This window comes from Budorcas taxicolor, chromosome 2, assembly GCF_023091745.1.
Source record: "Budorcas taxicolor isolate Tak-1 chromosome 2, Takin1.1, whole genome shotgun sequence".
NCBI classification, from domain to species: Eukaryota; Metazoa; Chordata; class Mammalia; order Artiodactyla; family Bovidae; genus Budorcas; species Budorcas taxicolor.
The window spans coordinates 162,999,154-163,013,828 of NC_068911.1; the positions used below are offsets into that span (position 1 = coordinate 162,999,154).

The 14,675-nt window shown below is 36.8% G+C and overlaps 1 protein-coding gene across 1 annotated transcript in view; it reads left to right on the forward strand.

Moving 5' to 3' along the window:
- Positions 1–12,840: 12,840 nt before the first annotated feature.
- The window catches only part of LOC128061243 (nuclear body protein SP140-like protein), a 60,999-nt gene continuing 59,164 nt past the window's right edge, over positions 12,841–14,675 (forward strand). The window contains exons 1-2 of the mRNA XM_052653543.1: positions 12,841–13,002; positions 14,325–14,493. Of these exons, the coding sequence (XP_052509503.1) occupies positions 12,841–13,002; positions 14,325–14,493 (331 nt within the window). The remainder of the gene's footprint in view (positions 13,003–14,324; positions 14,494–14,675) is intronic.

A 14,675-nucleotide genomic window follows, 5' to 3' on the forward strand; every position in this document is an offset into this window, starting at 1 on the left:
ATATTGGTTGAAAATATATTTATACATTGTATTTTAATGTCTATATTTTTTTTTACATTTAAACGTATTAAATCTTTTTCTACTTTCTTTTTTTAAATTGTTATTGGGATAGAGTTGATTTACAATGTTGTTAGTTTCTGCTGTATAGCAAAGGGAATCAGTGATACATATCCACATACCCACTCTGTTAAATTATTTTCCCATATACTAATAGGTCATTGCAGAGAACTGAGTAGAGTTCCCTGTGCTATACAGCAGGTCCTTCTTAGTTATCTAGGCTTCTTGGTGGCCCAGTGATAAGAATCCGCCTGCCAGTACAGGAGATGCAAGAGAAGTGGGTTTGATCCCTGGGTTGGGAAGGTCCCTTGATTTGAAAATGACAACCCACGCCAGTATTCTTGCCTGGAAAATTCCATGAACAGAGGAACCTGGTGGGATACAGTCCAGGGTGTCAGAAAGAGTCAGACACGGGCTGAGTGACCAGGCATACACACAAACACACATTAGTTTTCTACTGTATACAGTCATTTGTATACGTTAATCTCAATCTCCCACTTTATTCCTCCCCTCTTTCCTGGCATTGTGTTTGTTTTCTACATCTGTGACTCTGTTTCAGTTTTGTAAATAAGTTCATTTGTACCATTTTCTTAGATTTCACATATAACTGATATCATATAGTAGGTATCTTTGTCTGACTTACTTCACTCAGTATAGCAATCTCTAGGTCCATCTATGATGCTGCAAACGGCATTATTTTGTCCTTTTTAATGGATGGGTGATATTCCATTGTGTATATGCGCATATATGTACGTACAAATGTGTGTATATATATATGTATATATATGTATTTTCTTTATCCATTCCTCTGTTGATGGATGTTTAAGTTGCTTCCATGTCCTGGTTATTGTAAATAGTGCTGCAATGTATGTTTTCAAATTACAGTTTTCTCTGGATATATGCCCAGGGGTGGAATCACTAGATTATACGATAGCTCCATTTTTAGTTTTTTCAAGAAACCTCTGTACTGTTCTCCATAGAGGCTGTACAAATTTATATTTCCACCAAGACTTGCATCCTCCACACCCTCTCCAGCGTTTAATATTTGTAGATTTTTGATGATGGACATTCTGACCAGTGTCAGGCGATACCTCAAGGTAGTTTTGATTTGCATTTCTCTAACAGTGATGTTGAGCCTCTTTTCCTGTACCTTTAGGCCATCTGTCTGTCTTCTTAGGAGAAATGTCTATTTAAATCACATACGATTTCAATGGGATTACAAGCTGCAAGTGTACCACACTTTTACAATAATTTTGGAAGGATTGACATTTTAAAATTATTATGCTTTCCTGATTGGAAGCAAGTTATATTATCTCTATATATTTAGATCTTGTTTTAATACCTTCATTAAGATTTTATATAAATCTTATATTTTATATGAATCAATAATAAGATTTTATAGTTTTTCTTCATATTTTCAGGTGTTTATACACACATATATACTTGCTATTACATTTGAAATATTACTTTATTTCTTTTCAATTTATGGTGTTCCAAATAACACATATAAATTTTGTTCATGCACATTAACAAATTCTTTTTCTAGTTCTTATGGACTTTAGTTAGAACTCTGGGGTTTCTATGTATGTATGTTTTTAGTATTTATACCAATCACTTCATCTTCTTATCAAAACTTCTAAAAATATGTACATATATAATATACATATAACAATGATGGTAATAGTAGGCATCCCTGTCTTTTTTTCTATTAAAATTATTTCATCATTTCAATGTCTATGGTAATATTTGTTATTTTTGTAGACTTAATATTGTGTTCAGTATCTGTATATTTCATGTAGATTTTACAAAATGGCTGTTAGGTCTTAAAAAATTCCCTTTTAAAATTATTATGGATATATTTATATACTTTTTCTCCTTTTGTTTGTTGAGGTAATAAATTGCATAAAGAGATTTCCTGATGCTAAACTATTTTCACTCATTCTCAGTGTACTATTTTCCATTTTCTTCCACTTTTTAAAAAAATAACCTCTAAACCACAAAATATCATCTTTGACCCAACAGAGTAATTTTTGTTTTGTTTCATAAACCTCTGGGTGGTTTATTTTCCTTACTATGCAGTCTATTTAGCTTCTACTGCTTATAACTTTTTGTGACATCAATTTATGTTCAAGACTGTGATCTGTATTGATCTGCATTTAAAGGACACTGGAGGGAAATGTTCTGTTTTCAGGTTATAAGATTAAATAATAAAATATTTTTGCTAATTTATCCAGAGCTTATATATTTTGATCATTTTTAAATATGTGAAGAGTCAAAAGCTAGAAGTGAACTGTTTCTCAATATTCATGAAACCTTTGCCCCATTATTTGTCTTTTGAATTTTGCTTTGAATTGGTATTAATACCTTTATTTTTTGTTTTGTTTATATTTGAATACCATAACTTGCCTATCTTTGATTTAACAAATTTTGTGTCACTTTTTTTGTCTCTTGTTGGATTCTATTTTCGATCCTGTGCCTTTCAATATAATTTTTCATTTACATCTAGTGTTCTTAATGATACATTTTTCATGCTTTTTTCTTAGTTTTTAGAATTCCATTGTTTTTCTTGTTTTGTCTTCTCTAAAAATGCAAACAATATTTCCATTTTATGTTATCTTTTAGTGCTTCACAAGGCTCTGTAAGAGTCTGATTTCACTCAACCAGTGGTTACTTTCAGCTTTTCAAAATAATTTAAATCTATATTTCTATATTTTTAGTGTTGAATTTGAAATCATATATTCAGATTTTTCATATTTAAAAGAAATAATACAAATTTTCCTTTACCAGTAAAGTCAACACTGTTTGTTTATATAACTCAAAATTTTACATCAAACCAGTTACAGTTATGTTTTTATGCCAAGTTAAATTTGTCTCCTTCTAGAATAATTTTCTGTTTATTTCAATTCTGTATATATTTTGTTAGATTCATACCTAAATATTTTAAATTTCAATTAAATTAATTTTAAAAATACTTAGATATAAATCTAATAAAATACATACAGAATTGCTCCTTGGAAGGAAAGCTATGACAGATCTAGACAGCATATTTATAGGCAGAGACATCACTTTGCTGACAAAGGTCCATCTAGTCAAAGCTGTAGTTTTTCCAGTAGTTGTGTGTGGTTGTGAGAGTTGGATCATAAAGAAGGCTGAGCATTGAAGAACTGGTGCTTTCGAAGTGTGGTGTTGGAGAAGACTCTTGAAAGTCTCTTGGACTGTAAGGAGATCAAACCAGTCAATCTTCAAGGAAATCAACTCTCAATATTGATTGGAAAGACTTCCATATCAGCTTGGGAGGCCAAAGATGAAGCTCCAATACTTTGGCCACCTGATGTGAAGAGCTGACTCACTGGAAAAGACCCTGATGATGAGAAAGACTGAGCAGGAGGAGAAGCGGCAACAGAGGATGAGATGGTTGGATGGCATCACCTACTTAATTGATGTGAGTTTGAGCAAACTTAGGGAGATGGCGAAGGACAGGGAAGCCTAGCATGCTGCTGTCCATGGGATCGCAAAGAGCTGGACACGACTTAACGACTGAACAACAGCAAATACCTAAATATTTTATATTTTTGGTGCTATTGTAAATGGTGTTGTCTTCAGTTCAGTTCAGTGTTCAGTCGTGTCCGACTCTTTGCAACCCCATGAATCGCAGCACGCCAGGCCTCCCTGTCCGTCACCCACTCCCAGAGTTCTCTAACTCACGTCCATCGAGTCAGTGATGCCATCCAGCCATCCCATCCTCTGTCGTCCCCTTTTCCTCCTGCCCCCAATCCCGCCCAGCATCAGAGTCTTTTCCAATGAGTCAACTCTTCGCATAAGGTGGCCGAAGTACTGGAGTTTCAGCTTTAGCATCATTCCTTCCAAAGAAATTCCAGGGCTGATCTCCTTCAGAATGGACTGGTTGGATCTCCTTGCAGTCCGAGGGACTCTCAGGAGTCTTCTCCAACACCACAGTTCAAAAGCATCATTTCTTCGGCGCTCAGCTTTCTTCACAGCCGAACTCTCACATCCATACATGACTACTGGAAAAACCATAGCCTTGACTAGATGGACCTTTGTTGGCAAAATAATGTCTCTGCTTCTCAATATGCTGTATAGGTGTTGTCTTACTGCATTTCAAATTCCAAATTTGCAATGCTGGTATATACAAAAGCAATTGATCTTTGTCCAGCAACCTTGCTATACTTAACTATTAGTTTCAGATTTTGTGTGCATGTGAATTTTGGGGATTTTATACATAGACAAACATCTTATCTGCAAAGTTAGTTTTATTCCTTCCCTAACTCTGTACCTTGAATTTCCTTTGTTTCTTCTTCTTCTTCTTCTTCTTTTTTTTTTTTTTTGGTGCTAGCTGTCTCTTCCAGCACAGTGTTGAATAAGAATAGTGAAAGAGGGGATCTCTCCCTTATTTCTGATCCTAGGAGGAAAATGTGCAGATTTTCAGCAGTAAGTATGATACTAGCAACAGAGTTTTTATTAGATTTGCTTCCTCATTTTGAAGATGTTCCTATCTCTAGTGTTCTAGGGAATTCTACATGAAAAAGTGATAGAATTTGTCAAATGACTTTACTGCATCAATTAATAAGATCATTCAGTTTTTTTCTTTTACCTTGATTGATATCAAATGTTACATTGATTGATATCAAATATTGAACCAGCCATGCATATCTGGAATAAGTTATACTTGGTCATGCTGTAATTTGCTAATGCTTTCTTGAAAATTTTTACATCTATGTTCATGAGAGATATTGACATGTAGCTTGTCTTTATCTGCTTTGGGTATTGCAGTAGTTCTGAGCTCAGAGAAGAAATTAAGTGTTCCTTCTGCTTCTATTTTCTGCACAAGAATGTGGAAAATTGGTATCATTTCTTCCTTAAATATTTGGTAGGATTAACCAGTGAAATTCTCTGGGCCTAGTACTTAGTTTTTTCACAAGTTATTAATTACTAATTCAATTTTGTAATGAATATAGGCCTATTTAAATTATCCATTTCTCCTTGTGTGAGTTTTGGTAGTTTGTGTCTTTCTAGGGTTTGGTCAATTTTATTTATCAAATTAGTGGGAATAGATTTGTTCATACTAATCCTTTGTTATCCTCTTAATATTCATAAATCAGTTGTGAAAATCCTACTGTCATTTCTGATATTGGTAATTTGTGATTTCTTTCTCTTCTTTTCCTTAGTTAGCCTGGGTAGAAGTTTATCAATTTTATTGATCTTTTCCAAGAACAAGCTTTAGGTTTTGTGGAATTTTCTCTTTTGTTTCCTATTTCCAATTTCATTGATTTTTGCTCCTTTATTTCATTTCTTCTACTGTTTTAGGCTTAAGCTTTCTTCCCCCACATTCCAGTTGGAGAAACATATTGTTGATTTTACATCTTTCTTCTTTTCTCAATGGAATATATTTCTTTGTAGTCACTGCTTTTTCAGCATCCCACAAATATTGATAAGTTGTGGGTTTATTTTTATTCAGTTCAAAATATTTTAAAATTTCTCTTAAGACTTCTCCTTTGACTTCTGTGTTACCTGAATGTATTTTTAACTCTCCAAGTATTTGGGGGAATTTTTCATTTCTTTCTGTTATTTATTTGTAGTTTAATTTCTTTTTGTCTAAGAATGTACTTTTATGATTTCTATTCTCTTACATTTAAGATGTGTTTTATAGCCCAGAGTGGATTCTCTCTTGGTAAGGGTGATTATTCCATGTGATCTTTTTTAAAATTTATTTATTTTTTAGTTGAAGGATCATTGCTTTACTGATTTTTGCTGTTTTCTGCCAAACCTCAACATGAATCAGCCAGAGGAGTATGTATATTCTGCTATGGTTGCATGGAGTATTCTAAAAGTATCAAATAGATCAAGTTGATTGGTAATGGATGTTCAGGTCAGCTATATTCTGATGGCTTCTCTACCTGCTTGATCTATAAATTACTTTAAAGAAAAAAAAGGGGGGCTGTTTGTGTATCAAACTGAAATAGTGGATTTGTCTATTTCTGTCACTGTTCCATCAATTTTTACCATACACAATTTGATGCTATGTGTTTACCATGTGTAAATAACATATTAAGGATTGTTATGTCTTCTTGAAAAACTGATCCCTTTGTCATATGTAATGCTCTCTTTCTCTTAATTAGTATTTTTTCTTGTCCTAAAGTCTTTTTTTCCTTGGAAATAATATAGCTACTCTTTGTTTTGATTAGTGTTGACATGGTATCTCCTTCTCCATTCTTTTTTTAAGATTCTTTTTTCTAACTGTGGACTATTTTTAAAGCCTTTATTGAATTTGTTGCAACACTGTTTCTGTTTTGTGTTTCAATTTTTTGGCCATGAGACATATGGGATTTTAGCTCCCTGACCAGGAATTTAACCCCCACCCTCTACTTGGAAGGTGAAGTCTTAACCACTGGACCACCAGGGAGGTCCCTCCTTCTCCATTCTTAGCATGTGTCTTTATATTTATGGTTTTTTTTCTTATTGACAATATAAGATAAGATCTCATTTTCTCAGTCATTTTAACAATCTCTTTTTTTATGGAAATATAATTGCTTTACAATGATGTGTTCATTTCTGTGATACAATGAAGTTAATCAGCCATATGTACGCATATGTCCCCTCCCTCTGGACCTTCTTCCCACCACCTTCCCCTTCCCACCCATGTAGGTCATCACAGAGCACCAAGCTGAGCTTCCTGTGCTTTATAGACAACCTCTGCTTTTAATTGGAATATTTAGGCCATTCACTCTGAAAGTAATTATTGATATACTGGATTACATTACCATGTTTTAACTCTTCTTTATTTATTGCATTTGTTTGTTCTGTGTCTCTTTTTTCCCCGCTCTTTTTCTGCCTTCTCTAATTTTAATTAACATTTTATATGATTCCATCTTAGTCTTCTATTAACATACTAATTATACTTCTTTTAAAATATTTTTGATCGTTGTCTAGAGATTATAATACACGTTTTATAGCTCTTCCTCTGTAGCACACGTACCTTATAGCAGAGTATATGCAGTTCCCTTCTCCCTTCGCTTATGACATTGTTGTCATTCGTGGCACTTTTCTGTATTGGCCTTCCCGGTGGCACAGTGGTGTGAATGGAAAGGAAAATAATGATTGTATAGAAATTTTAGAGCATGTGTAAATTGTGCTTTTTAAATCTTAAATCTATGTATTGACATAAGCATAAAGGAAATAAAGAAAATTTTAGGAACAACACTCAAAATGGATGTTTGTAGAGTGAAATTTCTCAGCCCTGCATGGCTGGAGTTGTCCTGATTCACTCTGCATTTTGAAGGCCTAGATCTGTTACTGATGAGAGGTCTCAAGTTATTCTTGCCATCATCCTCAATAACTGACCAATTTCTTAATTCCTTCTGGAATATTTTAAGTTCTTCTCTGGTTTTTTAGGTGTTGGCATTTCATCACTATGTGCCTTGGTTTGGTTCTCTTTCTTAAAATTTTATTTATTTATTTATTTTCGACTGTGTTGGGTCTTCTCTGTGGCGTGTGGGCTTCTTGGTAGCTTCTGGTTTGGTTCTTTTAAAATTCATTTTTCTAAGTCCTTTGAAGAAATCCACGTTATTCCACTCTATAAAGATCATATCTCCTTAAATAATTCTCCTGGTACGGCCCTCCTCTGCGTTTTCGTATCTTCCCTGACCCGAAGAAGGTTGCTGTTCGGCCTCTGAAGTCATCTTGGACTCCTGTGTGCTGTGCTGTGCTTAGTCGCTCAGCTGTGTCTGCCTTTTTGTGACTCCATGGACTATAGCTCTCCACGCCTCTCTGTCCATGGGGATATTCCAGGCAGGAATACTGGGACAGGTAGACTATCCCTTCTCCAGTGGATCTTCCTGACCCAGCAATCAAACCTAGGGTCTCCTGCATTGTAGGTGGATTCTTTAAAGCTGAGTTACACTGGGAGCCCTAGACTCCTGTACTGTCTCTCAAATTTGCTCTTTTGTGTTCTTTTAATCTCTTTATTTTGGACTTCCCTGCTGGCTCAGTGGTAAAGAATCTGCCTACAATGTAGGTCGGGTCGGGAAGATCCCATGGAAAAGAAAATGGCAACCAACTCCAGTATTCTTGCCTGGGAAATCCCATGGAGAGAGGAGCCTGGCGGGCTGCAATACATGGGGTCACAAAAGGGTCAGACATGACTTAGCAACTAAACAAGAACAACAATCTATTTAATTTTCTGGGGAATTCCCCCAACTTTATTTTATAACCATTTTAGTAAATTTAGTAAATTTCTAAAAATCAATTTTTAAAAAACATCTAATACCACTGTCTCTTTCTCTGTTATTTCCTTTTTCTTTGTAAACAGAAGTACAATGTGTGTTCTCAAATCCTATAAAGATTTTAGAGGTTTTGCAAGCTTCTCCTACAATATCTCTGTTTCTCCTGGGGTAACCTTTTTCTCTTTTTAGTGTTATTATTTCTTCCTGAAGTTGAAGAATTTCCTCAAAAGTCTGCTGACCTGTGGTTATCTGTTCCTACTTAAGAGGAGGCTCTTGAAATCAATGCATCTGACTCACCAAATTAAAGAATAAAGAAGGAAAACTGTTGCAGGAACGGGGACCCCTTCCAAGGCCCAAAACTGGGCTCTTGTCTAACACCAGAAATGAATTGTCTGAGGAGACACATGTGCTGACAAAGCAAAAGATTTTATTGGGAAAGGGCACCCGGGTGGAGAGCAGTAGGGTAAGGGAACCCAGGAGAACTGCTCTGGCTCGCAGTCTTGGGTTTTATGGTGATAGGGTTAGTTTCCGGGTTGTCTTTAGCCAATTATTCTGACTCAGAGTCATTCCTGGTGGTGCATGCCTTGTTCAGCCAAGATGGATGGATGCTAGAGAGGATTCTGGGAGGTGGTCAGACCTGTGGGGTCTCCTTTTGACCTTTCCCAAACTCTTCTGGTTGGTGGAGGCTTATTAGTTCTGTGTTCCTTACCTGGACCTCCTGTCATAAAACAACTTATGTAAATGGTTACTACGGTGCCTGGCCAGGGTGGAAGGTTTCAATCAGTGTGCTTCCCCTAACAAAACCATATGAACACCTCAATAGATGCATTTCATAATAATCAACATCTGACCATGGTAAAACTCTCAGTAAACTAGTAACAAACAGAAACTTCCTCTGTCACGTGTGTGTATCTGTGTGCATATGACATCATACTTGATGCATACATTAAATGCATTTTCTCTAAGGCTAGAAACAATGTAAGGAAGAAAGAAAAAGGAAACAATTTTTGGAAAGGAAGAAGCAGAGGAGTTTTATTTTCTGATGCCATGGTTATTTTTTCTATAAAATCCAAAAGCAGTCTACAAATATATTACTAGAATATGTGAATTTAGAAAGGTCATGAATACATGGTTACTGTTTCTTAAAAATCAATTCTATGTTCATACAATTGTTAGAAATAATTTAAAAAGCAGAATCACTTAAAGTAGCCCCACAAAGAATAAAATAGCTAAGAATAAGTTTAAGGAAAGAAGTGTATGACTCCTGTGTGTGTGTGTGTGTGTATTCAGTCATGTTTGACTCTTTGCGACCCTATGGACTGCAGCCCGCCAGGCTCCTCCGTCCATGGAATTTCCCAGGCAAGAATACTGGAGTGGATTGACATTTCTTACTCCAGGAGATCTTCCTGACCCAGGGATCGAGCGCACATCTCTTGCTTCTCCTGCTTTGGCAAGCAGATCCTTTACCACTGCACCACCTGATACTGAAAGCTATAAACACTTCTGGCAAGACTAAGGAAAATTAAATAAATGGGTTGAACTCAGTGTTGTTAAGATGTCACTTTTCACCAAATGAGTCTAAAAGTTCGATGCAAACCCTATAAAACTCAAAAAGGCTTTTCTTGTAAAAACTGACAAATCAATTTTAAAAGACATGTGGAAAACCAAAAGACGTAGAAAATCCAAGGTAACATTTTCCTAATAGACTTCAAGTCTTTCTATATGCTGTAGATTCAGATCAATATACTGTTGGCACAAGGGTAGGCAAACAGACAAATGGCACAGAGTAGAAAATCTAGAAATAGAACCAGGATTACACTTTAAATTAATTTTTGAATATTTTAATTAGCTTGGGGGAGGCAAAGATTTCTCAGATAGTACCCTAAAGTTGTTAGCCACAGGGGGAAAAAAAATGATAGCTTTGGCTTTGTCAAAATTAAAAATTTCTCCTCATCAAAATACATGGTTAAGAAAATGAAGGCAAACCACAAAATGGGTGAAAATGTTCACAATACATTTCTGTTGCTGTTCAGAGGCTCAGTCGTGTCTAACTCTTTGTGACCCCATGGACTGTAGCATGCCAGGATTCCCTGTCCTTCACTATCTCCTGGAATTTGCTCAAACTCATGTCCATTGAGTCAATGATGCCATCCAACCATCTCATCTTCTGTCATCCCCTTCTCCTCCTGCCCTCAATCTTTCCCAGCATCAGGGTCTTTTCCAATCAGTTGGCTCTTCAAATCAGGTGGCTTAAGTGTTGGAGCTTCAGCTTTAGCATCAGTCCTTCCAATGAATATTCAGAGTTGATTTCCTTTAAGATTGACTGATTTGATTTCCTTGCAGCCCAAGGGACTCTCAAGAGTCTTCTCCAGCACCACAGTTCAAAGCATCAATTCTTTGATGCTCAGCCTTCTTTATGGTCCAACTCTCACCTCCATACATGACTACTGGAAAAACCGTAGTTTTGACTATACAGACCTTTGTTGGTAAAGTGATATCTCTGCTTTTTTAATACATTGTCTAAGTTTGTCATAGATTTTCTTCCAAGGAGCAAACGTCTTTTAATTTTGTAGCTGCTGTCATTGTCCGCAGTGATTTTGGCGCTCAAGAAAATAAAGTCTGTCACTGTTTCCACTGTTTCCCCATCTATTTGCCATGAAATGATGGGACTGGATGCCATGATCTTAGTTTTTGAATGTTGAGTTTTAAGCCAGCTTTTTCACTCACAGTACGTATATTAAACAAAACATTTCTTTTATAATATATACAAACTCCTACACATCAACAAATAATAAAAGACAACCCAGTAATATAAATGGGCCAAAGGCTTGAAAAGGCACTTCAAAAAAGAAGATTATGAATAGCCAATGAGCATATGGAAGTGTGCTCAATATTATCAGTCATTAAAAAAATACAGGTTAAAACTGTATGAAATACCATATTATATATTATAGACTAAAATGGCTAAAACTAGAAAGCTTATTTCTAACAGACTTTGGAATAGTTTGATAGATTCTAAAACTATTAAACATACTCCTACACAATGACCCAACAATTCCACTTCTAGTTATTTGCTAAAGGGAAATTAAAACATCTTGTCACCAAAAGCCTATACAAGAACCACAGCTTTATCCAAACGAGTCCCGAACTAGAATACACCCAAATGTCCATAAATAGGAAAATGAATAAGTAGATTGTGGTTGGTCCACACAATGGAATATCTTCAACAATAAAAGAACCAAATTTCTGTTCATCTAACATGGATGATGAGCAAAAGAAGTCAGACACAAAGCACACGTGATGTATGTTTTCATGTATACAGTGTTAAAGTGTTAGTCACTCAGTCATGTCCAACTCTGCAAACCCATGGACCAAGGCCCTCCAGGTTCCTCTGTCATGGAATTTCCTAGCCAAGAATACTGAAGTGGGTAGCCATTCCATTCTCCAGGGGATCTTCCCAACCCAGGTCTCCTGCATTGCAGACACATTCTTTATCATCTGAGCCACCAGGGAATATGAAGTCCAATCATGCCTGCATGCTCAGTCATGTCTGACTCTTTGCAACCTTGTGGATGATAGCCCATCAGGCTCCTTGGTCAATGGAATTTTCCAGGCAAGAATATTGGAGTGGGTTGCCATGCCCTTCTCCAGGGGATCTTCCCAACCCAGGGATTGAACCCACAGCTCTTGCATCTCCTGCACTGACAGACAGGTTCTTTACCACTACTGCCACCTGGGAAGACTGTGTGAAGTTCAGTAACAAGTAAAATTAACGTATGGTTACAAAAAGGATAGCACTGTTTCCCTCTGAGTGGCTGTCTGGGTACAAGTGGTCAGGATGAAAACTGAGGGTGGAAGGTGTGATGTTCTGTTCTTAATTTTTCAAATAACGCAACAGTTTTCCACAACATGTCTCCCTTGTGATCTCCACTGGGTCTCCAGGGTCCTGCAGGACTCACTGGTTGCTTTCCTGACCTCTGGGAGTATTTTCCACCTACAACAGTGGTTAGCGATCCTCTGATCACTTTTTGTCTCATAAATTTTGGTAGAACCCTCTTATCTGCTCATTGCCCCTGCCATTGCCCTTGTCATTGTGAATCCAATCCCTTTATTAGCATTTTTAGTAGGGAGGTGGTGGCAATAATAAAAAGAAGATAAATTATTTTCTTTAATTGGCAGTATTTAACCAGAAACATTTTTTACAGGATGTTGATGCAATAAAGTGATTATTTTCCAATGCATTTTGGGTACTGAAAAGTATCCAAATATACCAGACAAAGGTGGATATCTTTATGATGGTTTTGATTGGGACAGACCGGAATGGACTGCTTTAGTCCTGTGCTTCAGTCTTTCTTAACTTCCACACTTCTCTTCAATTATATCATTGTTTGTTGTTTCCATTGCTTTTATTTCTTTACTGAAACCACTTATTTTATATATGTTGGTTCTTCACAGTCTATCCTTTATATATAAAATGTTACAGCCTTCACAAGCATCTCGGAATCTTGATGACCATTTTCACATGATATTCTTCTTCCTTAGGATGTCCACAGAAAATCAGAACGTGGAAGAAAGGCTTGTCTTTGAGACTGCACTCAGGCACTTCAAAAGACATAAAGTGGAGATTTCAACTGCAATTAAAAAGACATTTCCTTTCTTAGAAGGCCTTCGTGACCGCGAACTCATCACCAATAAAATGTATGAAGTAAGTGAGGTTTCTTATGTAACCATCTGGTAAACCATCCCCAAACTAAGTTATCCTTTGATATCCTGAGCACAGCTAGCTAACTGAGGAGTGTCCTACGAATAGAAGACTTCTTACTATTGTTGCAAATGTTTAAGTATTGTTGTGAGGTAGAAAGGGAAAAAGGGTGGAAACAGGCATCATTGGAGAAAGTCCTTCCTCTGATTGAAGGGACGGTGCTCTTGGCAGCCACTGGAGTCAGGCAGGCTGGATCTAAAACAGTTGTGTTCCACAGATGTTTAATACACCACAGTACAGCATAAACTAAGAATTAAAAGTAAGTGTATAAATTCATGAATAATTTAAATGAGATGATTTAGTGAAATAATAATTAACACAGCATTCCTTTTTGAAGAACATCAATTTAAACAGTTGGGCTTCCCTCGTAGCTCAGTGGGTAAAGAATCTGCCTGCAATGCAGGAGACCTGGGTTTGATCCCTGGGTTGGGAAGATCCCCTGGAGAAGGAAATGGCTACCCACTCCAGTATTCTTGCCTGGAGAATCCCATGGACAGAGGAGCCTGGCAGGCTACAGTCCATGGGGTCACAAGAGTCGGACATGACTTAGTGACCAAAGCAACCAATTTAGATCTGAGAACATTAAAACCCACAGGGAACTGATGTATTGTTAGAACAAACTTGGGAGTAGATGCTTGCTATTCTTTCTCCGACAGTTTTCTTTTTCCAACAGGGGTTTTTCTTTTTCCATTTATTTATTTTCTTATTTATGTGTTTATCTGTACTTTCTGGAGTCTTGGACTTTGAGCTAACTTTAGTGATAGGCATTGTTGGAGATACAGGGGTGCAGGTCCTCAGCTTGTCCTCCGAACATGCTTTCCCTGTGGCCAAGTTCACAAAATGGAGCACTGTCCCCTGGCTTCCTTGAGCTCTTCCAGGCGAAGTCAGGATTGGTGAAGGGGCAGGGGCTGTCCAGTCAACAGAATAGTGGCTCATCACCTGCCAAGTCCATTCCTCCAAGAGTTGACCAGGCTCTTAGCTACATATTCATTAACTTTGAACCCACTTTTAATCTTCAGAATTGTGCCTTCTTACATCTAATGTAAGTTAGGATGAGCAGATCAGATTCACAAATGGATAGTTTTAAGAAGAGAGGATTTATCGTTTCACTTAGTAGTCATACAAATATACAGAAATGCTAAATCTCTACGTGAAAAGATACCTATGTATGGAAATCGGAATGCGTTAACTTGACATCTCTTTCTAGGGCTCTCTTGTAACCTGGAAGTCTGTATTTATACTTTTCTTCATTCATTGTTTTTAAGGACTGTCAAGATTCTTGTAGAAACCTGGTCCCTGTACCAAAAGTGGTGTACAATGTTCTCAGTAAGCTGGAGAAGACATTTAACCTGTCGCTTCTGGAAGCATTGTTCAGCGACGTCAACATGCAGGAATATCCTGATTTAAATCATGTTCGCAAAAGCTTTGAAAATGGTAATTAGCTTATTTTCTACCTTTTGATGTTCAAGGTCAATTCTGTTCAACAAGTATATATTGAGCTCCCATCACGTGCCATACCTGGTGCTGAGCAGTGGGGATATAACAGTTAACAAAGCACACTTAAGTCTTCTCAAATCAAACCTAGGTCTTCTACATTTCAGGCAGATTCTTCACCA